The sequence below is a fragment of the Haliotis rubra genome, unplaced genomic scaffold (genome assembly GCF_003918875.1).
Source record: "Haliotis rubra isolate DU_JTF1 unplaced genomic scaffold, ASM391887v1 Scf454, whole genome shotgun sequence".
Lineage (NCBI taxonomy): Eukaryota > Metazoa > Mollusca > Gastropoda > Lepetellida > Haliotidae > Haliotis > Haliotis rubra.
Genome location: NW_025767140.1, coordinates 383,153 through 408,725, shown reverse-complemented (window position 1 = coordinate 408,725; position 25,573 = coordinate 383,153). Strand labels below are relative to the sequence as shown.

The following is a 25,573-nucleotide window of genomic DNA, read 5'->3' as shown; positions in this document are numbered from 1 at the left end:
TTTACAAGTATTATTTTTTTTAAATTTTGAAAAAGGACGAAATTGTCTTTTTACAGAAATATCTTTTCTGAAAATTTGAATATTTTAATAAAAAACAACGCCTAATGGATCTGACCGTTAATGGCTGTTAAGATCAAACCACTTCACCAGCTACAGCACCCCACATTCGTCAAACCGTCTCCCCTACATTAAGCTGAAAAACAATAACGTGATGATACTCCATATGAAAATATTTTAACACCCATTTTGCCTTTACAAATCCGAGTATTTGCCGACTGACATCTTTATTGACCATGATTCGGTAACAATAGCAGCGACTGCACTCAAAGCCCAAATTCTCCTGCACACTTTCTCACCATTTCCTCCTCAGGGAAAAGCAGATGCAAGACTTGGAACTATGAAAATCATTATCTCTCGCCATTTTAGTTTCAAGAACCCTTTGGCTCTCCCTCAGAGGTCGTCGATGTATGCTGCGCTTCGTGGGACGTCATCGCGAACTCCTAATCTCGCTCTCCAGCCCTGTGCCGAGTTTTAGGACGTTTCTTGGAGTACAGACACGGCGCAGCGAGAATAAACATGGCGATTTGGAGCTTAGAAACATGTCAACATACAAATGTGGGATAGGATTCATTTCGTCTCTGACTCCTGCGGCGGGCTGACTGGTCGTGAGCAGAGGAGAAATCTCTGCAAATAGGATGCCATCTGACAAGAATATAGAGATCAAACTAACCTTAATCTTGCCCCTTGCCGAATCACGGGTTGAATAATTATCAATCATTCTCGATTAGTGTAAAGAAGGTCATTGGTATTCTTTATCAGTTGAGTCCAGATTTAGACAGATATGAAAACCGTTAAGTTCAAACAGGTTTGTCATTAGATTATGCATGTATTTCGATTGGAATAGCCCCCGTCATTGATTTTGATAGTTAGTACCAGCCTTTAGCGTCTAATAGCTAAACCATGTTACGCCATATTTATGTTACTGACATAAAGTGAAAATAACATCCGACTGACAAAAACATGGGGTGACGCAACCGTCACGTAAGCGGATACAGAAGTTTGGTGTGTGTGTACAGAATATCTTGGCTGCGATGCAGCACGAACACCTGATTGGGAACCTTGGTCTGTCAATACAACACCACTGATTGTGAGTTTCACCAAACTGTCCCACTGTCAAATTGCTGGAACTTGGAGCGGCAAACCACAAATTGTTAACTCTGTTAACTCTGAGGGGTCAGAGCCCCGTAAAACTTCAGGTGTACAGAATATAAAAGCATAACAACACCGTAAAACATCATGAAAACTGCACAACTATACATTTGTGGGTAATTTATTTGTTTGTTTTCATGGCCCCAAAAAATACAATTTATAATATACGTATTCTTTGATGTAAGTGAGTGGTGAGTGTAGACACAGACAAGGTGCCGCTGATGCCCCAAGCCTGGCGCTATGCCACACATGGCATAGATACGGCAACACATGACATAGATACGGCAACATATGCCATAGATACGGCTACACATGGCATAGATACGGCAACACATGACATAGATACGGGACTACAAATATATTGAACTTCTTGTGATGGGACATTAATGCGTCCAGTGTAACCTGAAGAGATTTGACTGCAGCTTTTCCATATGTTTTCACTCGTTCTAAAATCTTTTATCTACTTCCGAATCGTTATTTCGGCTTCAATAACTGAACGCAACACTCTTCAGTAATATCAAGAACATCACGTGATTCATAGAGACGTTATCCGGTCCAATATTTACCGAGCTTGTCTTCATTGTTCCTATCGGGGGACGGTGGAGGGTTAGTGTATATATTATTGTGTGGTCATATACACACACAGCCATGTGCTTAATAAAAGCTTATTGATTTCTTAAAAAGACTCAAACAGAAGGATATGGACAATATTGAACCAGTTTAAGCCGTGTTATTTTTTCCAAACTGATTCTGACAGTCGCATGTGCATTAGCTCCCATGAAGACTCTCCTCGTGCTGCTAGTCAGCCAGTCCCGCAGATTCACCTTCCCAATCTCGTCGGCTCAAAGATGTTTTAAAATCCAAAGATGACCAGATTAATTATTCATAAACAAATCTGCCTGGTTATCAGAGAGATCGCTTCCCTTTGAGCATGCCTTGCCGTCTTTGCAAAACATCGCTGTCAGTCCCTGAGTGTTTTCTTCCTATTCAACCAATCAAAACGCCGGATCTATCGCTCTTCCGGCTCCGTGAGTCTAAACCGGAAGTGAGGACATATTGTTGTTGAGGAAATCGCTGCCACTCTATCTTGTAGTCGCAGCAGGATGCGCCGGTAATGGCCGTCATTCGCTTCCGGTAAAATATTTCTGTGGGTTTGCTTGGATAATACACAAAGTAAGTCTATTAATTGCAAGATTGATTAACGTTGTCGTCAAAGGGAGATAACTGTTGGGGATAAAGATGTAACAAACTATTCTCCTTTCATACTTCTATTTCCATTTGAAAAATCGACGTAAAACCTGCAAACGTTCGTGACTGTAATTTGACATTAAGATGTTATGCATTCCTGTTGGCAGGATCTGAAGGAGTACAAAATGGAAAGATTATCGAAATGAATAGCAGCATCCTTAACGCACTGTTGGTGTTAAAGAGGGTGTAGCACCTCTTGCATCTCTAACACGTTCATCACTCAGGGCGAGAGTGTTACACAGGGCGTGATCACCTGTGGATGTTTAACATGGGCTGTGGATTTACTTCTAGGATAGTTGTCTTTATTCATTAAAACTGAGATAAATTGCTAACCATGTTGCTGTCCTTTTAGTAAAACTTGTTTTCACAGTATATGAAATTACATGGTTGCTGCACAGCTGAAGAATTACTGACTCACTAACCATGGATGTTACGATTTTAGGTGTTTATCACGTTCCAGTCAAGGACATGAACTAAAAGGGTTATCCTTATTGTTGTGACACAAGGTCTTTATCCTTATTGTTGTGACACAAGGTCTTTATCCTTATTGTTGGGTCACAAGGTCTTTATCCTTATTGTTGGGTCACAAGGTCTTTATCCTTATTGTCGTGACACAAGATGTTTATCCTTATTGTCGTGACTCAAGGTGTTTATCCTTATTGTCGTGACACAAGATGTTTATCCTTATTGTCGTGACTCAAGGTCTTTATCCTTATGGTTGGGTCACAAGGTCTTTATCCTTATTGTCGTGACACCATGTCTTTATCCTTATTGTTGGGTCACACGGTCTTTATCATTATTGTCGTGACACAAGATGTTTATCCATATTGTCGTGACTCAAGGTGTTTATCCTTATTGTTGGGACACAAGGTCTTTATCCTTATTGTTTGGTCACAAGGTCTTTATCCTTATTGTTGGGACACAAGGTCTTTATCCCTATTGTCGTGACACAAGGTCTTTATGCTTATTGTTGGGTCACACGGTCTTTATCCTTATTGTCGTGACACAAGGTCTTTATCCTTATTGTCGTGACAAAGGGTGTTTCTCCTTATTGTCGTGACACAATGTCTTTATCCTTATTGTTGGGTCACACGGTCTTTATCCTTATTGTCGTGACACAAGGTTTTTATCCTTATTGTTGGGTCACACGGTCTTTATCCTTATTGTCGTGACACAAGGTCTTTATCCTTATTGTTGTGACACAAGATGTTTATCCTTATTGTTGGGACACAAGGTCTTCATCCATATTGTTGGGACTCAAGGTGTTTATCCTTATTGTCGTGACACAAGGTCTTTATCCTTATTGTTGTGACACAAGGTCTTTATCCTTATTGTTGTGACACAAGGTGTTTATCCTTATTGTCGTGACGGGGCGGTGGGGTAGCCTAGTGGTTAAAGCGTTGGCTCGTCACGCCGAAGACCCGGGTTCGAATCCCCACATGGGTACAATGTGTGAAGCCCATTTCTGGTGTCCCCCGCTGTGATGTTGCTGGAATATTGCTAAAAGCAGCGTAAAACCAAACTCAGTCAGTCAGTATTGTCGTGACACAAGGTGTTTATCCTTATTGTTGTGACACAAGGTCTTTATCCTTATTGTTGGGACAGGAGGTGTTTATCTTAATTGTTGTGACACAAGGTGTTTATCCTTATTGTCGTGATATCATGTGTTTATCCTTATTGTCGTGACACAAGGAGTGTTTCCTTATTGTCGTGACACAAGGTGTTTATCTTTAGTTTCGTGACACAAGGTATATATCCTTATTGTCGTGACACAAGGTCTTTTTTATCCTTATTGTTGGGACACAAGGTCTTTATCCTTATTGTTGTGACACAAGGTCTTTATCCTTACTGCCGTTACACAAGGTGTTTATCGTTATTGTTGGGACACAAGGTCTTTATCCTTATTGTTGTGACACAAGGTCTTTATCCTTATTGTTGTGACACGACGTGTTTATCCTTACTGCCGTTACACAAGTTGTTTATCGTTATTATTGTGACACTAGTTGTTTGCTGTACAACGGATGGGTTTTGTACGCTGTACATGCTATATTGGTGGGCCAGTGGGTGATAGCTTGAGCACCTACCGATGCCGTCGGAAAACGATATCGATGTTTAATGTGTATGGGAGGCGAACATAGTCACCCGGTCCCATGTATGGTTTACCTTACATGGTAATCATGTATGGGAGGCGAACATAGTCACCCGGTCCCATGTATGGTTTACCTTACATGGTAATCATGGGCTGATTTACACTTTCAACATGTCACGAAGTCGGGTAAGGGTTGAAAGCGTTGGTACGTGACACCTAAGAACCTGGTTCGATTCCGAACCTAAGTGAGTGAGTGAGTTTAGTTTTACGCCGCACTCAGCAATATTCCAGCTATATGGTGGGGGTCTGTAAATAATAGAGTCTGGACCAGATAATCCAGTTATCAACAGCATGAGCATCGATCTACTCTACGCAATTGGGAACCGATGACATGTGTCAAGCAAATTAGCCTGACCACCCGATCCCGTTAGTCGCCTCTTACGACAAGCATGGGTTACTGAAGATCAATATTCTAAGCTGGACCTTCACGGGTCCCGAACCTAAGTGCCAGTTGTGTTGTGACGGGAATATTACTAAAAGCGGTGTATAAATAGACTCGCTTAAGAAAGGTTCCAGATATTTAGTTCAGTTTTCTTTTAAAAGAAACAGTTGTCTTCTCAAAACACAACAACATTTCTATTTCATTCAATTATAATATCTTGACACACTTATCATGTAGCTCACTTTCTCACTTTTGATGCTGTGCTTATAAATGTTTCATTTACAATTTCAACCAATTTACGCGTTTTTCAAAGGGAGATAAATGAATTAGGTGCCATCCATATTTGGAAAGTCACGTGAACAAGCGTTGATTCCGTTGTAACATCGCTATTGATTGGCTCTTGAGCTAGCCGAGCGCCCTTGAGTTCTAAAGCACGTGCGAGATACGACGGAAGGGGCTTTTAAGCTGATCCTGTCGACCAACGAACGCTATCTTGAAACTATTGATTCACGGAGACCTAACCCTCGCGATGTTTTCCGTCGAAATATTAGCCTAAGAAAAAAGCTTCAAGTCAAACTGTCGTCATCATTGTAAATAGCGGGAATGCGATAGCGGAGGCACCGCAACAACTTCCTCAATAGTGGCTGTGCGTCATCGTCGAGTGATTGATCCCAAAGGGTCAGATATTAGTTTCAATAAAATGTCGTCTGCATTTTGTAGCGACAAGCATAGATGCATGATTTCTTTGAACTATGACCCGCGCATCATCAATAAGATCCTTGGGAGAACCGTTTAGAATCGGCGCTAGACAAAGATCAGGGTTCGAGCCCCATAAAGGAAACAATCCCTTTCAATTCTGTTATGTACTTTTATAGAGTAGTAATGTTCTGGGTCATTTTCATTACTAAGAACACATAATCATAATCGTTAGCAAAATACTTATCTTCATCACCTTGTGGTAAGTTGAAAATACAAAACATGTGTGGACGATTCTGTCTTATGGTGAGATAATGCAGTCTGGTGTCAAAACACCCAAATTAAACAGATCTGGTGTCAGAATGTACGTGATTTACCTTTTTCCAAAAATATCTATAGGTTTGTCACTGAGCATCGCTGTACAGACAGAAGTATAGAGTGTTTGTCTAAATGGATGCTGTGCATGTTTCAGTTGTCATCAACAAGTACCGAGATTATGGCGTCCAGCTGAACGATAAATGGGTGATGCGGGGAGCCACAGCTGTTCTCCACTGCGAAATCAACCCCTACTACCTCAAAAACTACGTCGACGTCATCGGATGGAGCAGGGGGACGCAGCGCGTGCAGCCAGGTAAGCGACATCAGTGCGAAGAGGCAGCGATTTTGTCACGTGCGTGTGATATCAAATATCTAAAGGGGCATTGGCTTATTGAGGTATTGTTGTCCCCTACGTGCCGTTGCTATGAAACGTGTTACTAAAGCAATGAGAAAATAGCCTTTAAATTCTTCCTTTTTATAGATCTAAGAAGTCTAATATTGAAGGTATTTTCTATAGAATAAAATTGTGAATATTTTTACTTAAAATTCTTGTGTTGAATTAATCGTTTTAATGATACAAGCAATTATGTGCAAACATATTTCAAAATGTTTTAAAGCTTACAGGTAATTACTTGAAACGTATCTTCTCGAAATGGTAATTTTGTCATCTCGTCAGAATTCTAAAATTTAACACGAAGATGAAAAAACAGGAAGACAGAAATGTTATTAAAAATCCAATTTAATAACGAAGTTCCTGTTTTTCGAGTTTTTATTTATTTAATTTTGTTTTTTGTTTGTTTGGGTTTTGTTTTTGGGGTTTTTTTGGGGGGGGTCTGTGTATTTTTTCCCTTCTTTTTCCAGATTATATAATACACTATTCATCCACCATTGATATTGTTTTACGTTGGCAGGCGGCCGCGTGAGCATCCTCCCAGACGGCAGGCTTCATCTACGGGACGTCAGGGACACTGACGGCATGTCGACGTACCAATGCCACACACGCAATATCCTCACCGGCGAGGAGAAAATGAGTTCCTTTGCATATTTGAAAGTCCACGGTGAGAACATAGGGCCCAGGTCAGAAATCCGCACCAGCACGACGACTGTTGCTTTATCCACGTCCTCAGAGGGGCTGTGGACATTAGGGTCTAGGTCTTGTACTGAGTGTCTTGTGTGAATGTAATTAAGCAGCATTATTTGTCAATCTTTGTGAAAAATATCAGATGTGTTCATGTGAATAAGAACAGGACTTGGTTCATATCCACAACTGTTTGTTTGCAACTGATGACAACACACCATGTTAGTAAGACGCTAATAACTGCTACAAACGCAGATATATCTGATTGTTTCATAATTTGATAATACGACATTTGCAGAAGGCCAACAAGAAAGAGTAGCACTTAGCGATGTGTGAAGAACATATATCTGGCTAGGACTGACTACAGATGAGTCGTGAATACACAATGCCATTTAGAAAGTGGTCAAATGTAACACATGCTATATTTGGGATGACACTTTCTAGTGCAGATTCTAGTGAATTAATTAGGTTCCATCCGGGATTCGAACCCACACCCTCAGAACCAGGCACCTAATCGCCAGCACACAAAGTCAGTCGCCTAACCCGCTCATCTACCGCGGCTTCCACAAACAATAGAAGTTGGACAGTCTTGACCACGGACTTTGAGTACCCCTCAGCGGTCAAATGTAACACGTAAAATTTGAGATTTAACTTTCTCAGATGCTACTCAACCCAATAAAAGTACTAGAATTTGTAATTTACTGAGAAGGTGTAATCCCAAATGTGCTACATATGAGTCCTCGCTGTAGGTTGACAGTTAGGAGGCCGTAATTATGACAGACTCTGAAGTGTTAAGGACGAGTCATGTTTTATGTGTCAGTAACATCATTGGGCATAATTGTTATTAAAATATTACCCTCCACCCCCACACAATGTTTAATGGTGACCATATATTTGTACATTTCTACAAGACACTACTGTGATGTCATTCTCTCAAAATATTTAACACGAACATCAGTGTATAAATATAATAGTTTTCTAATCAACGACGAGGCTGATGTAGTTCAGAGATGTAGATGTCCCTGACGATGTCGGCCAACAGCATCGCACACTGTTTAAGGATACTTGGACAAGATCTAGATCTTCCTAGATATTCCGATACATTTATTACTGAATTGATGGTATCATAAAACGTTGATCAACAGTTAATATAGCTCGTAAAACTGTATTAGAAGGACAAAGTATTACCAGTGATATTAAGTTCAAGAAAATCATAGTATTTATCAAAGGAACCCATGCAAGATGTTTCTCACTGACATTCAGTTGAATAATGGCATAGTATTTCAATATAATTTCTCAGCGTTCCACAGTACAAAAATGTCAGAGTTTGTAGAATTCTCATTACGTTCCCAAATGACAGACAGTACAAGAATGCTATAGTATGTTTCAACGAAAACAATATCACCATGTTTCCTGATGGTACTCGTTTAAGCAACACATCAAGGAAGGCAATTTTACATGTTTCCCAAAGATATTCAGGTGGTGTATAGCATAGTATTTACCAAAGGAAACAATTTCAATATGCTATACAGCGTGTGACACTGCCACTCACGAGAACCGAATCCAATCAGGGAGCACTGATAATTACATGGACGCTATCAGACAGGTCTTCACAAAAATATGACATGGTCGCTCCAAGTGTTTGTGAACAGTCCCTGAAGCAGCTCTTATCAACTTCCGGTTAGGAACCTAACACCATAACTGTCACACTTTCACCTAAATGACTTCTTGGGGGCACTTCTACACTGACATAGTTCCCCTCAGCTATCTCACTCTTTTTAATTGTTCTACGTGTTCCTTTTTTAATATCCTTGCCCAGGCTTCTCGTTGTATTACCGACAAGCATCGAGCTCATGGCAGGTCTTGCAAGGGGGGTAACTGTTGTGGGCGGGTAAGCTCGTCTCGTGCCGCTTCGGTGTCATAATTGCGAGCGAGTGGGGAAGCAAATGATTTCAACTGCCAAATGAAATGTCACAACTATTACTTTTGACATTGAGAGTCTTTTCCCCGTCAGTCACAAAAGTGACGTTGCCTTCCAGCAGAACTGAATCAGAGATTAATCACTTTTCCTTCCATATAAATTGACGTATTGGCTTTTGTTTTTATAGAAATGGAATTTTTTCTGCGTACTATCTGGTTTCCAGAACAAAAAACCCAAAACTATTGTATTGTTTGTTCTTTTTTCTATCGGAAAATGTTTTGGAAGCATGGCTAAGCAATCAATACATTTGTGGCATTGAACATTCGAACGCGTAGCGCAAATACGTTTTTCTATGGTCAAGTCTGTACCTGCTCGCGGTATTCTTGAATATGAATATTCATGACAGATATGTGTGGTTTCCCAGTCGTTGCGGCTTCAAAACACACCAGCCCTCAGATCCATCTCATTCAGAACTGAGGGAAATATATCATTCTTTTGGGTTTGTTAGATTCTATTCAGTTAATTCGTGTATAGTCTGTCGCCATGTGAAAATGTAGCATTAATCAGAAAAAATAGTGCCAATTGTCAACATGTACACCGTCAAAGTAAGGTATTTAAGATGAACCTCTTTTGTCACACAACAAGAATTCATTTTACGATCACTATTTCACATAGGTGTCACGATAAAGGACAATTACTCTCCATCACCTCTGATAGTTGGAACTATTTTCAGCGCCGTATTCTGTACCGCTGTACAGTAGTGTGGCACCCTCTGTGTATAACTGGGGTACTTAGGAGCGTTGTACTTGGACTTGTATCAACTTTGTGATGGAAGTTCGTGACGACACATCATCTGGAGAGAAAGAAACAAGCAAAAACAATTGTGATTAGGACATACGATATAGCCCAGTGTGCGAAATGCCCACTGACCGAGGCTAGTAAAAATCCAGTCGGGCCAGTAAATCTCCACAGTCGCTGGCCCGACTGGCGAGTGAATTTTCATGTGGTCATTTTGCAAATAAATCACTCTCTCCGACTTGTTAAGTTATTAATTGTAATACACCTTTAATTCATGCAAGATTATGGCCTGATAAAAATGTTCATCATATTAGCAGTCAAATGATGAAACCTGTGTCATGCCGACAATATCTTCTTCTCATCTATTTTTGTGATCTTTTGCTTAGTTTCTACATTCAAAATTAGGGCTAGTGAATTATTTTGTGGGCTAGTAACTTTCAGGCATAGCTAGCCCGACTGGGTAGCACAATTTGGAAACTATTTCGTACACTGTGACATAGCATGGAAATGTGTGAACAGGATTTGTCAGGGAAATAGTTTCACTCAGTGTTGAATGTGTGTGAGGCCAGGATGTATCTTTGAAATACATCAACCGTATGTTAATGGCTTGTGTGATGTACATTCCAGATCCTCCTGCTACCCAGATTTCCCCGACTATCGACGACATCTTACCCGACCTCGCCATCACAGAGGGGGACACTGTGGAACTACCCTGCGTCAGCAGCCAGGGAAACCCCTCCCCTACATACAGGTGGTCACGTGATGGGTTAGATGTCGTCATTAACGACGTGCGCATCCAGCAACGTGGCGGCAATTTGAAAATTATCAACAGTACCATCAGCGACAGCGGTCTCTACTCCTGTTCGGCCTCCAACAGCCGAGGAGAAGCCAAGGAAAATACAAAGCTTGTTGTTACATGTGAGTTGTTTTGCCAGCTTAAGATTGGCCCCAATGTGAATAACATGAACTGAATTGTCATTATTTGGTTTAGATGAAGCAAAATGTCTTCAAATCAGACCTATATACGGCTTATCGTGGAATGAATGAGTACGGTTTTACGCCGCTTTTAGTAGTATACATTGTACTCATGTGGGGAATCGAACCCGGTGAAGAGCGGACGCTTTAACCATTAGGCTACCCCATTGCACCTATCGCGGAATGATGCCGTGTGTCACGGCTGAAGTGAATCTTATACACTCGTTCGTCACCGCCGATATATTTGTTTCCATTTTGGAAAAATCTCGGGATGACGAAAGCTGATAACAGGATGTTGGATATTTGTATGTTTTCTTGTCGTATGTTTCTATGAAAGTCGTCACAAATTTACACGACTGCGTGACGAAAGGCCAATCACTCACATTGTTTGAGACCCGTGAAGATCCGGGTTAGAATATTGATCTTCAGTAACCCATGCTTGTCGTAAGAGGCGACTAACGGGATCGGGTGGTCAGGCTCGCTGACTTGATTGACACATGTCATCGGTTCCCAATTGCGCAGATCAATGATCATGCTGTTGATCACTGGATTGTCTGGTCCAGACTCGATTATTTACAGACCCCCGCTATATAGCTGGAAAATTGCTGTGTGCGGCGTAAAACTAAACCCACTCACTCACATTGTTTGATATCTTCACCTGGTATGACGCGGTTAGTTACGAACGCGTGCGATTTATTCCGGGAATTTCCAACATTCGTCACCTCTGGTGAAAATTCATTGATCACAAACCGATATGTACATAGCAATAAAAAGATTATCTTCTTACATGAAAACTCATTGGATCAAACACTCGATGTTATCGGTATGCCACTTTCGGTCGCTTCTAATCGATCTTGAATTGAAGTAAACAAGATTAATTGTAAGTCATAGAGCAAGGGCAGTGTTCACACTTTTTATTTCTTGTTTGCACTTTTATAAACCTGTTCCTTCTGTGCAACTTAAAAAAAATGGGGTTATATACACTGTTTTCGGATTATTAAGGAAATATTGATATTCTTCGTACTACATTTCCGACCTCAAGGATAAGTGTTACATTTTCGATCTCAAGCGAAAGTATTTGCAAATGTTAACGTTTGTCAAAATTAATGATAAACTCCCGTGTGTAGACCTACCGCTGTGTGACATGACCAGTCCACTGTTGGCGATCGGTATTCCAATCCAGCATTCAGGTGACAGTTTCGCGGATTCTGTGACGCACATTTCCTCACTATTATCATTGATAATCCATTAGGCGTAATACGACGAACATTGCGGTAATCATCTCGTATTTCAAGCCACTGAAGGAGGAATCTGTTCTCTAATGAGAACTGTACGACATGAGTAATTTATGTGAAAAAATAGTTACATTCAAATGACATTTCCCTGGCCATTTTGATCATGCGGTAATCGATTATCACAGGGCAGGATCACATAGACCAGAGGCGGGCGCATGACAAATGAACTTGTAATGACAGACTCGTCTCAGTTTGTCAATGACAAATCCGGCACAACTCTAATGTCCTGTCTCAATGACGTATCATTACGGATGCAGGGCCTACAATTACAGACAATTTCATCTAATTTTTGTGCGTGAATTGCATAACGATTCAAAGCGCATCATATTATTCAGTTTATATTTGGATGCCATGCTGGTTTTATCCAGCGGTAAAACGTTCTGTATAGTTGCATGTTATTATTATCTCAATGTATTCTTCAAGAAATATGTCATCACCTAAAGAGGAAACGGTAATTCTGTGCCACATAATGTAGATGTTGATACGTTACCTGAGTTGAATATTACCATTGCAACGTTAAATATCATGTATACAATGTCTCGGCCAGACAGGACACACATTCTCAGACACTTACTGAATACCTACAGTCATGAGTGGAACAGACATTCTCAGACACTTACTGAATATCTACAGTCATGAGTAGAACACACATTCTCAGACACTTACTGAATGCCTACAGTCATGAGTGGAACACACATTCTCAGAAACTTACTGAATACCTACAGTCATGAGTGGAACACACATTCTCAGACACTTACTGAATACCTACAGTCATGAGTGGAACACACATTCTCAGACACTTTCTGAATACCTACAGTCATGAGTAGAACAGACATTCTAAGACACTTACTGAATGTCTACAGTCATGAGTAGAACAGACATTTTAAGACACTTACTGAATATCTACAGTCATGAGTAGAGATTGTTATACATAAATTCAGCAAAGTCACTCACTCACTCTTCTCGTTCAAGCAAAACGTGAAACGTGTATTATTGAATTGGTGTAGAAATGAAGTACAGTGTCCTGTTTGTGTTTCAGCTTCACTCTCCGTGCACATCGTGCCCCAGGAACAGACAGTGGACGCTGGCAAAACGGCAGAATTCAACTGTTCGGTGTTTGGTCACCCTGTCGACACAATAAGTTGGTACAAGAACGGCTACCTGCTCCTTTTGACACCAAGAATTTCCGTCCAATCAGAAACTTTGTTGAGAATAGAGGACGTCAGGAGACAGGATCAAGGGATGTACCAATGTTTTGTGTCCAATGACAAATCAAAGGCACAGGGTGTGGCACAGTTACAACTTGGAGGTAACGTTTGTAGAGGATAACTACATACATAACCGATCATCATTTAACAAATACTTTTGAATGTTTGGGTTTTTAGACTGTATAAAAGCTGTCCACTTTTGAAAATTTGAATTTGATAAAGAGACCCTCGATTATCCAGTCTAATGTATATTAGGTTTGTTATGATAAAAACCTTGGGCCGATTTGCATCCATCCACTTTTTTTATTTAATGTGCCAGATTGGTATGATGCAAAATGTAGCAGTCCTTGCAGGTTTGTTCCATCACTGCTACAAGTTCAGTATCAGGAGCCGAACAATGCTATTCTGTTGGCAAAATGTATTTTTTTTACTGTTTTCTGTAACTAGTTATGTTTTGAAAAAGTATTTCAGTTTATCTCTAGTCCCTAGTACTTCTTAATGTACCCGTTACAACGATGGTACAGACAAAGTTACTACTCCTCACCGAAAATGGCATTGTGAGAGGGCACAACCTTGATCTACTAGATTTAGTACCCGACATGGTCACAGGCCTCGACACAGGGGTGTCCCGGTTGTACCATGGTCCGAAAGTCATCCATAAATGATACTTTGTTTCAAAGCAATTTGATTTACTCAATAAATCATTAGAGAACAATCTGCTGTGTCAGTCTGCAGGGGAACCATGCATCTTCACGTTCTGGCAAATCAATTTCCCCTTCCATTCCTTGTATTTCTGTTAACCATGATCGCTTTTGTCAAGTTTTGAATAATTTCCCAGTCTCATCCGTCTTCCAGTGACGTTTAATTTCACCTTTAAAAATTGAAATTTCATCCTAGGCGTCAAAAACCTGATGCTTACTAGTCTGTTGGAATGGAGTGGATTATCAGACCGCCACTTCTTTGCGATATTCATGGAGCGTTTTGTTCCTGTGTATCGCTGATAAATTGCAACTGATGTCCTAATGGAAACAAATGTCTGTGGTAATTCACCCACCCTTCCTCCAAATTAATTACATGAATCCAGTGTTCGCTTCCACTCTCTCGTGGTTATTGCGAGGCCTTAATACAACGCGGCCACAACGCAAAACGGGGTACCCCAGGGTGATGCTTTCTGTCCACCATTAATGCATCATTCGCCTTTTTCGAGCTTAATAAGGCATGTGGGAAATAAACAGGATGCACGGCCATGCTGATGCATACGTTAGTGTAAGCTGTTTGATATGCAGCGTTCAACTGTTTTATTTTAAGGGACGTAATGGTTAAATTGCCTCCTTGGGTTTCAACATTTCAACGGAATGAGCAAAAGGGGCAGCCTGACTGGCGACAGGTAAAGTGCGTTGTCGAAGGCTCATTCATAATGAATGTACGTGTCTGGTTAGGATCAGTGTGTCGAGGGTGAACGGGACATGCAGCCAACAAGATCCAGACATGGTGTGCTGTGTTGTGACACATTAACTGATTAATCTGCTGTGTGAACATTAGTTAGACACTCACTCATGTTGTAGAGGCTACAGAAAAAAATAGAAAAAAGAGAAAAAAAACGGTTGGATGTTTCTGGCCAAGAAACAAAGTAGTAGTAGTAGTAGTAGTAGTAGTAGTAGTAGCAGTAGTAGTAGTAGTAGTAGCAGTAGTAGTAGTAGTAGTAGTAGCAGCAGCAGCAGCAGCAGTAGTGTATATAATTAGTAGTAGCTCAAGTAAGATAAGGGACCGTTCATAATTTATGGCTAGGGGCGTGATGATGATTTTAAGGGGGTCACCTATTTTGTTTTGGGAAGGCAGAGGTGTTCAACAATTTTGTACATAAGGATACCAAAATATCATGCTTAAAATTACGGGAAGGGGTGGGGGTGTGGGGACATTGATTTTGTACATGAGGTGGGGGGTGGGGTGGAAGGGGTCACTTACTATGTACGTAAAGTTAAGAGGGGGGTGTCATTCATATTGTACATGCTTCCCCATAAAAATCATCATCACACCAGCCCCACCCCAACCAGCCATCAATTATGAACGGTCTCTAAGAATCAAGAACTGGGAAGTTGTAGAAGTAAACATTTGTAAGAATGGTATTTTTAGTTCTCTGGTAGTGTCAGTATTAGCGATAGAAGTGCTGGACTTATATAATTACAGTTAAAGCAGGAGCAGTAATATATGAAATATGAAATGTTATAATGCCCACGCGTTCCTCCGTTACAGCTGCCAAACCTGCCATTCTGGACGCTCTACAAGAACAGTTCGTCCAGAGCGGAACGCGAGTCTCCCTCAGGTGCAAAGCCTCTGGGAACCCAATCCCGGTGGTCACGTGGCTGCTAGATGGCGCGGAGCTGCCGACAGGAGACCGAATTGGTACCAACAGTTTCACGACATATGAGGGTGACGTCATCAGTTTCGTAAACATCACGAGTGTTAAAGTGGAAGACGGAGGGGAATACACCTGTAAAGCCTTAAACGACGTCGGCAGAGCTTATCACATTGGGAAACTCAACGTATACGGTGCGTTGGAACAATAGCAATTTATATGCATATAGATTTAAACCATTTGCCATGTCACTGAGAAATCTCTGAAACAGCAGAGTCCATTGTGCCATTACGACTGTATTATAAGCATTCAGTAGCCAATAGTGATGATTCCAAATGTTCGCGAAAAGGTAAGCCTGTCCTACCCCACCGTTAGCACCCGTCACAAACACATGCAAAGGCACATCAAATGTCCGCTTGAAGAGACAAGTCTACCTAGGGAATTCCATCATTTTGTCAATGCACGTCAAATTTGGAAATGCACTCCACCTGTCTATCATTTTGAAAGCTTTTCTGGGGCCTTAAATTTTGTAACCTTGATCACAATCGTCTAAGCAACAGTTGTAAAATCTATTGAAAACTTGGTGGCCAGAGCATGCGCGGTTGTACCTCAAAGGTTATGAAAGGTAAACGCTGCCGACTGGAGCTGTCGGAATATTGCCAGAAAATAGAGGGACATTTTACTTCTAGAAATTGAAGTTGACTGCTGGAAAGTTTAAGTCATGCCTTTAGTCATTCTTAATATTTCAGCAAAATATGATGCTCTAGCTGGTCTTTTATATCTACTGGGTGTATAAACTAGTCGATGAGAACTGGCTATCAGATAGTTGTAGCACTGCATCAGGTAATCGATACACCTGAAACGTCCTGACCGAATCACCTTATTGAAAGCTTATTTTAACTTTGCCAATCCCAGCAATTCAGATTCATGTGTATATTAAAAGATCTGGAATAAGGGATACAGTAGGTCCAGATGAGGATGACTGCGTCTTGCCTAGATAAGAATGTTTTGATTTTAAGAAAATATATTAACTTGTACCACATGAGCTAAAATTCTGATTTAAAAATGTTTGATAAATGGTATTTCAGAGAATTTATTGTTTGTGTCGGGGTTTGATTTCCTTTCTTAAACATTACTTAACCCAGGGCAACCCATGTGGTGAACATTTCCCCCTCGGTCACGCATGCTCTTATAGTTTTTCTCCCAAGCTAGCCTTCGTCATACAGAATTAATTAACGCTGAATTCGGTAGTTGAAGTCCAAAAATATAAATGCTGTATTATCCCACGTGCTACCAAGCAGTAATGATATCGCTTTTGGTGAAATAATTAACAATTTCTCAAAGGTGTCTCTAATTTATACACTGTTCCATCGGGCATTGATTTGGTGATAGGTGATCGCCTTGCAGCAGACCGGCGAAAAACGTTGTAAGGGAGGTAACTCCATTTTAGCGCTTGTTTCAAAATTGAGCTTCAAGTGACTCGAATGCTGATAATTGTTGGTATTTCAGGCACACCATATATCAGACCGATGAAGAATGTCACAGCCACAGCGAACGAAAAGTTATCAATTCGATGTTACGTTTCTGGGTATCCAATCAGCAAAATAACATGGTCAAAAGGTGAGATTTTACAGTTGTATCGAGTGGGGTCTTAAGACATCTACGTGAGGAAAACCTGATGTTCACGTATAAGTTACGGGGTGGGGGTGGGGTGGGGGATTTGAATGTTGGTGGGGTGTCACCATGGAACCTATTTTCTTTGAAAGTACCCAGCTGTCATTGTCATGGTGGTTAAACTGATGATGAACGACTTACACAATGTACCAGATAAGTAGACATGATCGAACTCGTATGTTTCTGATTGTAGGCCACGACATGCTCCCCATCAACCATTGGCAGAAAGTTGTGAACGGCACGCTCATCATTGAGAAAGTTCAGAAGCTCCACGATGTAGGGAAATACACCTGCACGGCCCAGAACAGGGAGGGACAGCGGGACACTCGTGATGTGTTTGTCTCGGTTGTAGGTAAGTGTCACTCCGTCTAGGGTAGAATTATATGCAACTTCCAGACTGCAGAGCAAGCTGGTGTACACTTAATGCCTAGTGGTGTAAGGCACTGGCAAATATATTGTTCAAATATTACTTTAACAGCATAAAACCAACGTACCTTTAAGACTGCTCAGATTTGAGTCCCATCATTTGACATGCATTGTTTGTGGTGGCAATACAGAGAAACATCTGAAAAATAGTTCTTTAATCGCCCGTTAACTGTGTATGGGATTGCCACTATTGTTTTTTCAAATCCCTTGAATTTAAAGCTCCTAATATGACAAGGCCACATTTTTATATGAGTCTTGTCAACTGGTACAGTGTGCGAAATTTACGCTGGTCCTGTGGTTCCTGGCTAGTAAAAAATCATCGGGACCACTAAATGATAAGTTATGCAGTGGTGCTGGTGGCCAGTGAATTTTGTATTGATAGTTGAGTAAATCTACGAATGTTATGCTATGTTACTTCACTGTCATTTTAATGAGGGAATTCATTGATAATAAGCAGTGTTTGAAATAGCCACTGGCCTGCAAGCCCATGGCTAGTAAAAATCCAGTTGGGCCAGTATATCTCCCCAGTCACTGGCCCAACTGGCTAGTGAATTTTCATGGGTTCATTTTGTAAATATATCACTCCGACTTGTTACATCATAATACACAATTTATGCAAGATTATGGCCTGATACAAAATGTTCATCATGTTAGCAGCTTAATGATGAAACCCGTGTCATGCTGACAATATCTTATTCTCATGTATTTTTGCAATCTTTTGCTTAGTTTCTACATTCAGATTTCGGGCTTGTGAATAATGTTGTGGCTAGTAACTTTCAGGCATAGCTAGCCCGCACTGGGTAGCAAAATTTGGAAACTATTTCGCACACTGATAATGAGTGAAGTAGTATGGTGCTGAGCTACTTTTAGCAATATTATATTGATACCTTGGCAGGAGTCACCAGAAATGGGCTCCAAACATCATAATTCATAAACATACATATTTCTTATTGCGTCTACATTGAAACCACAAGAGCTGGCCAAACACCAGAATGTTTGTGTTTTTCAGAACCTCCTCGTATTGACCCCTTTGACTTTGCCAAGAGGAAACAGGGTGACCGAGTGATCCTGTCCTGTGTGGTCAGCAGCGGGGACCTGCCTATCTCCATCCACTGGGAGAAGGATGGGGCCGAAATCCCACACGACCTCGGCGTGAAAATACAGGTATGCCTGGTTTCATTGGCAGACAGTAAACTAAATAATTGGTTTCTTGTCAATACTTTGAACAAGTTACAAAATGACATTTGCCCTGTCTTGTTTCTTGTCCTCTGTTAAGAAAAGTGCATGAAAGATTATACTAGTGCTTCAAAATAAGACATTAGACCTTGAACCTATAATCCCAAACCAACAGAAAAAAGTGTACAATATAGATTTTATAAAACTTGCATGTTTTCTTTTAACTTCAACTAATTTCTAAACACAATCCTTAAGGACTTAAAATATTAATTGATAATGTTTTCACAGAATTATATTTGTGGTTCAGAAGAATATATACTGATGTTTACTTTCCAGAAAGCTGGATCCTACTCAAGTTTGTTATCTATTGGTGACGCCAGCCCCATGCACGACGGCAACTACACCTGCTATGCAAGCAATGCAGCAGCGTCTACTAACTTCACTGCTCCCTTACATGTTGATGGTGAGACATGACCTTACATAACATTCACAGATAACTTTGCTGCAAGCAGTGACATTCAGTATAGACAGTGTGACTACTGCACTATAGGATGTTCTCTGCATGTTATACTGTCATCCGCAGATAGATATAATGGGCTGTCAGTATTCAGACACTCATCATCAGAGGTACAGATAAGCTGCGTATCTGCGTAAATTACGCAAATATTTATGTGAAAACTCAATTCTTATTAAGGCTATTGCGTGCAAGTACGCTTGAATTTTTGCAAATACTCAATAGATGTGATCTTACATGCGTACACACAAAAATGTAAAATCTTAGCTTGCGTACCGGTGGATAGATAAAATAACAGGTATTTTGAGAGGTTCTGTTTCAGGACTTGAACTTGGCAACTTGCAGTATTTCTTATCGTTTCTCATATTACAGATCAAATGTAAATCACAAACACCAACATTTAAACTTTATTATGTTTTTACAATTAATGGAAAATGACAAAATACCCAAATGAGTTTGAGTGAGGTGAGTACAATTTATTTGGTTACTCAAAGGAAAGTTAGGATACCCAATTGAGAGGAACACAATTGAGTACATAACTCATGACCCAAAAAGTTATGTGTAGCTCTGCATCATGTTGAGTAGTTGACTCCCCATGGTTCAATGTATAGTTCAGAGTTCCGTTTCATTGTTTCTGGTCACATGACATACACAGTTGTGTGGGACTAATCATTAGATGCCTTTGAATGGCATTTAGAAGTGATACAAAAAAATGGGTGAAAGTTTGGATGTAAACTTCTGTTGTACATTTCCTACTCCTTTATCAGGTGAATGAAAGCTGAGAAGCCGAGCTATTTATGTTCAAGTTAAAACAATTCGCAAGTTAAGACGACAATAGGAAAGTCGATACAATAACAAAGATGGACGCTTGAAAAGGAAGTCAGTAGTATTGCAGTATATTCTATGTTCCAGTGTATCAGATAAAAGAATATCTTTTGACAACTAATTTATCTTCTTTTACTTAAATTTACACAGAAATTCATTTTCAATCAGTCCAACCCTTCAAGAATGATTAAAAATGTCTGGAGCATGACAGCACTTAATCGCTCATGCTATCATCTGCCCTGTATCCTGGACGACGTAATGCCAGCAACAATGCTGAGGAATATTATTATTTACTTCAGTATGCAGAAAATAGAATCTGCATGTATGATATGTTTCAATCACTGTCAAACACGTTATATCCTAACATACTGCAATTTGTATTGCAATACAGACACCTGTTTTGCAGTATGTTTTAGCCAGTACAAAGCCCCAATATGTATTGTTCCATGACTGAAGTATTGGAATGTGTATCAGTAGTTGAGGTAGGAGTGTTGTATTTTTGTATACATGATATAGTACACATCATCAGACTTTAACTAACGCGCAAGTGATGGTTTGGAACCAACAAGAACTTTCCAGGTGATTTCAGTGTCATAACAATAGGAATCCAACAATGTCAGTTATACCAAACTGTGGAACTTGCTGTTCTAATCTGTCAGTTCTAAGCACCAGTGTTTGTGTTTCAGTGCCTCCTCGTTGGGTCGTGGAGCCCCATGATTCCTTTGTGGTCTTACATCAGTCGGTGCAGCTGGACTGTCAGACAGCCGGGACCCCCGACCCCGAGGTCACGTGGAGGAAAGCTATAGGTAAGCTGTAGTGGCCAGTGTAAAACCAAACCATTAACCTGTGACGACTATTACATGCCTTGCCTCAAAATACTCGTCATTACCAAATTAGAAAGTCAAACTTGGACTTTGTTTAAAACAAAAACCCACATGTCCATTAGCCTCATTTTCAAGGCTGATAATGTTATTGACCAGATGTTAGACTTTGTTTGTATTTGTTATGGTTTGTTTGGTAAATGTTTTCTTGATTCATTGTTCTGTCACTGTGGGTGAGCTCTAAGAAAATAAGGGGAGGTGGGGGTAGCCTAGTGGTTAAAGTGTTCGCTCGTCATGCTGAATACCCGGGTTCGATTCCCCACATGGGTACAATGTGTGAAGCACTTTTCTGGTGTTCCCCGCCGCGATGATGCTGGAATATTGCTAAAAGCGGCGTAAAACTTTCTCACTCTAAGAAATTATTATGTGTTAATACTGTAAAGTGATTCATTGTTCAGAACGAGTTTTCCTTGCCTATATATAGCTTGTGATCTAGTACTGACTGTCAGTTACTACTGTTGTGTCTGCTTGCAGGTTCCTCCCCTGGGGACTACCAGACCCTGGAGTTTGACAAGGACAACAACCACCTGTCTCTACTGGCTAACGGCACACTGGTCATCAGGCACGCTCAAGAAAATGACCATGGCTACTATCTCTGCCATTCCAGCAATGGCATCGGATATGGCCTTAGCAAAGTTGTCTTTCTCACTGTCCACAGTATGTACACATGTTTCGTGATACTACATTTAGCCAGCCATATTATGTTGTGTGTTTCACATAGTATTATGTCAAAAGAAAAATTTGGAAAACAAAAAACGAAAAAACAAAACAATCTGAATATACAACTGACCTCAAGTATTCAAACAAATTTTGTGAGCTAGCTATGTACTTGATGTTTTTCCACTTGTGATGATTAGATTATGGTACATTGTTATTCAACAGATGCTGTTACACTCTTAGAAAATTAAAACTTTAAAAAAAAATGAGATGCAAGAAAACAAAGTTCTAAAGTTACTTCTCTCCTTATATCTAATAGATGAAATACAGAAAATATATAGCATGAAATTGGTTATTTGAGTGTGACCATAATTTAGAACACAGCAGCAATATTGACTTACATGAGCCAGCACTTAATCCTCTGAATTATGACATTTCTGTGTTGTGTAAACAAGGAGTTGGTTCTGATACTTTCAGTCCCTGCAAGGTTTGATGAACCAGCAAAGAACTACACCGTCCTGCGCGGCCGCAACATCACCATGGAATGCCAGGGCATCGGCGACAAGCCTCTGTCCATCAGTTGGAGCACCCTTGGTTCCTCTTCCAGTGTCCTCAGCAACAGCAGGTACACAGATGCTTGTTGATGTGAACTTTTATCACTTGAATTTAGGTGATCAGGATACGGCCTCTTTTGCCACCTGAAGATGAAATATACTGATGACATTGTATTTATACATTATGCGATATCATAGCAATAATTTAAACATGTCTCACAACAGAAGAAAAGCAAGATTGTGGATGTCAACTTCTTTATTGTGAATATCACGACGTTACAGAGTTATGCTTGATCCTTCTTCAGGTGAGCATGCATACACTCCGAAACGTTGTGTTATACACAATAAAGAAGTTGACATCCATAAATCTTGCTCTTCTCGTGCATTCCATTTCTAAAGGCCCTTCAAAGATGTCTCACAACATCTAGAATGACTTTTAATGGTATGCCTCATATATTAAATTACTCAAGTCACATGGCTGAAAATGGGCCCTGGTTATTTCTTGTTAGTTACAAGTAGAGATATTTTGTGTGTGGAATAAGGATGCTAATTAACTCTGCAGAGCGAAGGTGATCACCCACAACACACAGCGAGGTCGCTTGTCCCAGCTGAGTCTGCAGCCTGCCATCAGAAATGACTCTGGTATCTACATCTGCAATGCCAAGAACAAGTTCGACCATGACTCGCTCATGATCAGGCTCATCGTCAATGGTAACACAGCTTACTGACTATTGTGTAGTGGTACAACTTGTATCATGATGTATATCTTACTAGTTTTACTGATATCAGGCATGTATATATATCATGACTGGGTCTATAACAAAGCATAACACTTTATAGACATCAGCTTCTTGATTATTACATAGAACACCATTTTGATGTTAAATAAAGAGATGGCCAGCAGAAAAGTTCGTAAAATGTTTCTGCTAAAATGTTAATTTCACTGACAAGAGAAAACTCTATGGTTCTTCTGTGTGGTTTAGATATGTTCTGTAATCAAATCAGATGTCTCCTTAGTTTTGACTTTGTAGAAAGAATAGTGTTGTAAGGTAGAGACTTAGTATTTGCTTATTGTGCCAAAGGCTCCTGCTTTTTGCCAACATTGGTACAATGAGTGAAGCAGGTTTTTGGTGGCGCAATGGTGATGTTGACTGAATATTGCTAGAAACTGAGTTATACACTCTCAAGTGAAAATATTTCACCAAGTCTGGGCTTACAACATGTCGATGAGCTTGTAGCTCCTTGTTATTATTGTGATCAATTTTATTCATGACAAATATAACCAATAACATCCTGGTTGTTGGCTAACTATACAATAACAATTACATCTGTCTGTATCAGAGCCGCCAGAACCCCCACTGAACCCCGATGTCTTGAACGTCACCAGTAGAACCATCACCTTGACCTGGGTGAAGCCATTTGATGGGAATAGTCCACTCACAGCCTACATCATTCAGTTCAAGAACCAGTCAGGTAGGCTTCATCTACACCGACATTCTTTTGATTGGTGTCAAAGATATTTCTGTGATTGGCACTTTAGAAAATATTGTTGCATGTTTTCTCATCACCTTTCATAATTCTTCAACTGGAACTATTGACTTGATTGATGAAATGCATCTTTCTAATCAATATAAATGAGATGATGATGATAAAGGAGTATGTATGAATGTGTTTTCAGGGTCATTATGTGTGAATCATGTGAGACATAGTTCTGTTCTGTCCCCTCCAGATGTATGGCAGGGAGTTCTTGCTAATGTGAGCGTCCCTGCTGCCCAGCTACATGTCACCTTGAGTGACCTTCACCCAGCCTTCACCTACGACATCCGTGTCCTTGCCAACAACTCCATCGGCTACAGTCGCCCCAGCGAGGTCCTTTCTACCACAACAGAGGAGGAAGGTCAGTTGGCTAGTAAACAGTCAAGGACACTTAATGACATTAGAGCTAAATAATACATTCTGAAGAAGTGAAATAAGAGTGATGTATTTTGTTAGAAACGTTGAGTATCAGAAGTAGAAGGAAGTAAATGGAAAGGTTCAAGACTCATAAAAATAAGGGAATTTGAGCAGATTTAGACTTGTCTTGAAATTCAATCAAGAAGTATGTATTTACATAGCCCCATTGGCCCCCATTTTTGCGGCAAATAATTTCACACTCCAAGTTAAGTTAGTTACAGCTTTGTGTAATGCAACTCTGAACTTAAGGTATCAACCACTTTAATAAATACCAATTTTGAATGAAATCATGAGTTTGTATTCGGTCAACCTGCCAAGGACACATTGTTTGGAATCATAGATAGTCCTTAAACTAAAACTCACTCAAAATGTTTTTATTTCCAGCACCAACGGGCCCACCAGAAGAAGTTGTTGTCAAGGCCATAGGTTCACAGGCTCTTAAGGTCACATGGGATGTAAGTAATGTCGTACTGACACATTTCCACTGGGGAGCATTTGCATATTTGAATAAATAAGTATATGTATCCTCTTGAACTAAACTGTTTTTACAACTGACCATAACGTTTGACATATTTCTGAGTACTAAATGTTCTTGTAGATTTTTCCACACACAATGAGTTTTGGCATTTTCACTTAGCTTTGTTTACAACATTCAGTATATGTTATAGGCCAAATCAATGTGAACTACAGTCTGTTTTTGATTTCATTTGAGACCAATGAATTGCTCACTAGCAACAAAACCAAATTTTGCATAGTTACATGAAATTGACAGACCAACTCTGATGATTTGTCCTAAAATTTTGCACAGCAGAATAAAAAAGTTATTTTGTTGTCACTTTTCACTATTTTGTACAAAGGGGGACTATTTCATGGTAGAACAGCCAGGCAATCAACAAGCGTGGGCAGTGAAATTTCAATTTCACACCTAGCTGTTCTACCAGCTGTTCTACCAGCTAGTGGTCCCCCCAATATACAAAATAGCCAAAAGTGACAACAAAATAATGATTGTTTGTTAAACAACTTTTTTATTCGGGTGTCCAAGATTATGAAACAAATCATCAGAGTTGGTCTGTCGATTTCATGCGACTGTGCCAAATTTAGTGCTGTTGCAATTATTAGATTTTGTGTTAGTGAGCAATTCAACCGCCTCAAATGAAATCAAATGGACTGTAAAGAAGATTCATCACAAAAATGGATGACACTGACAGAGGTACAGATAAGCTGCGTATCTGCGTGAATTACGCAAATATTTTTGTGAAAACTCAATTCCTATTAAGTCT

The 25,573-nt window shown here is 40.1% G+C and overlaps 1 protein-coding gene across 1 annotated transcript in view; it reads left to right on the top strand.

The window, feature by feature from the left end:
- Positions 1 to 25,573, top strand: part of LOC124289996 (Down syndrome cell adhesion molecule homolog) — a 117,719-nt gene that overhangs the window by 70,496 nt on the left and 21,650 nt on the right. Inside the window, exons 3-18 of the mRNA XM_046726656.1 lie at positions 6,157 to 6,315; positions 6,914 to 7,060; positions 10,427 to 10,717; positions 13,109 to 13,378; positions 15,531 to 15,827; positions 17,143 to 17,253; positions 17,501 to 17,659; positions 18,743 to 18,897; positions 19,246 to 19,372; positions 20,935 to 21,054; positions 21,604 to 21,786; positions 22,264 to 22,411; positions 22,903 to 23,051; positions 23,682 to 23,813; positions 24,070 to 24,237; positions 24,678 to 24,748. Coding sequence (XP_046582612.1) covers positions 6,157 to 6,315; positions 6,914 to 7,060; positions 10,427 to 10,717; positions 13,109 to 13,378; positions 15,531 to 15,827; positions 17,143 to 17,253; positions 17,501 to 17,659; positions 18,743 to 18,897; positions 19,246 to 19,372; positions 20,935 to 21,054; positions 21,604 to 21,786; positions 22,264 to 22,411; positions 22,903 to 23,051; positions 23,682 to 23,813; positions 24,070 to 24,237; positions 24,678 to 24,748 — 2,687 coding nt within the window. The remainder of the gene's footprint in view (positions 1 to 6,156; positions 6,316 to 6,913; positions 7,061 to 10,426; positions 10,718 to 13,108; positions 13,379 to 15,530; positions 15,828 to 17,142; positions 17,254 to 17,500; positions 17,660 to 18,742; positions 18,898 to 19,245; positions 19,373 to 20,934; positions 21,055 to 21,603; positions 21,787 to 22,263; positions 22,412 to 22,902; positions 23,052 to 23,681; positions 23,814 to 24,069; positions 24,238 to 24,677; positions 24,749 to 25,573) is intronic.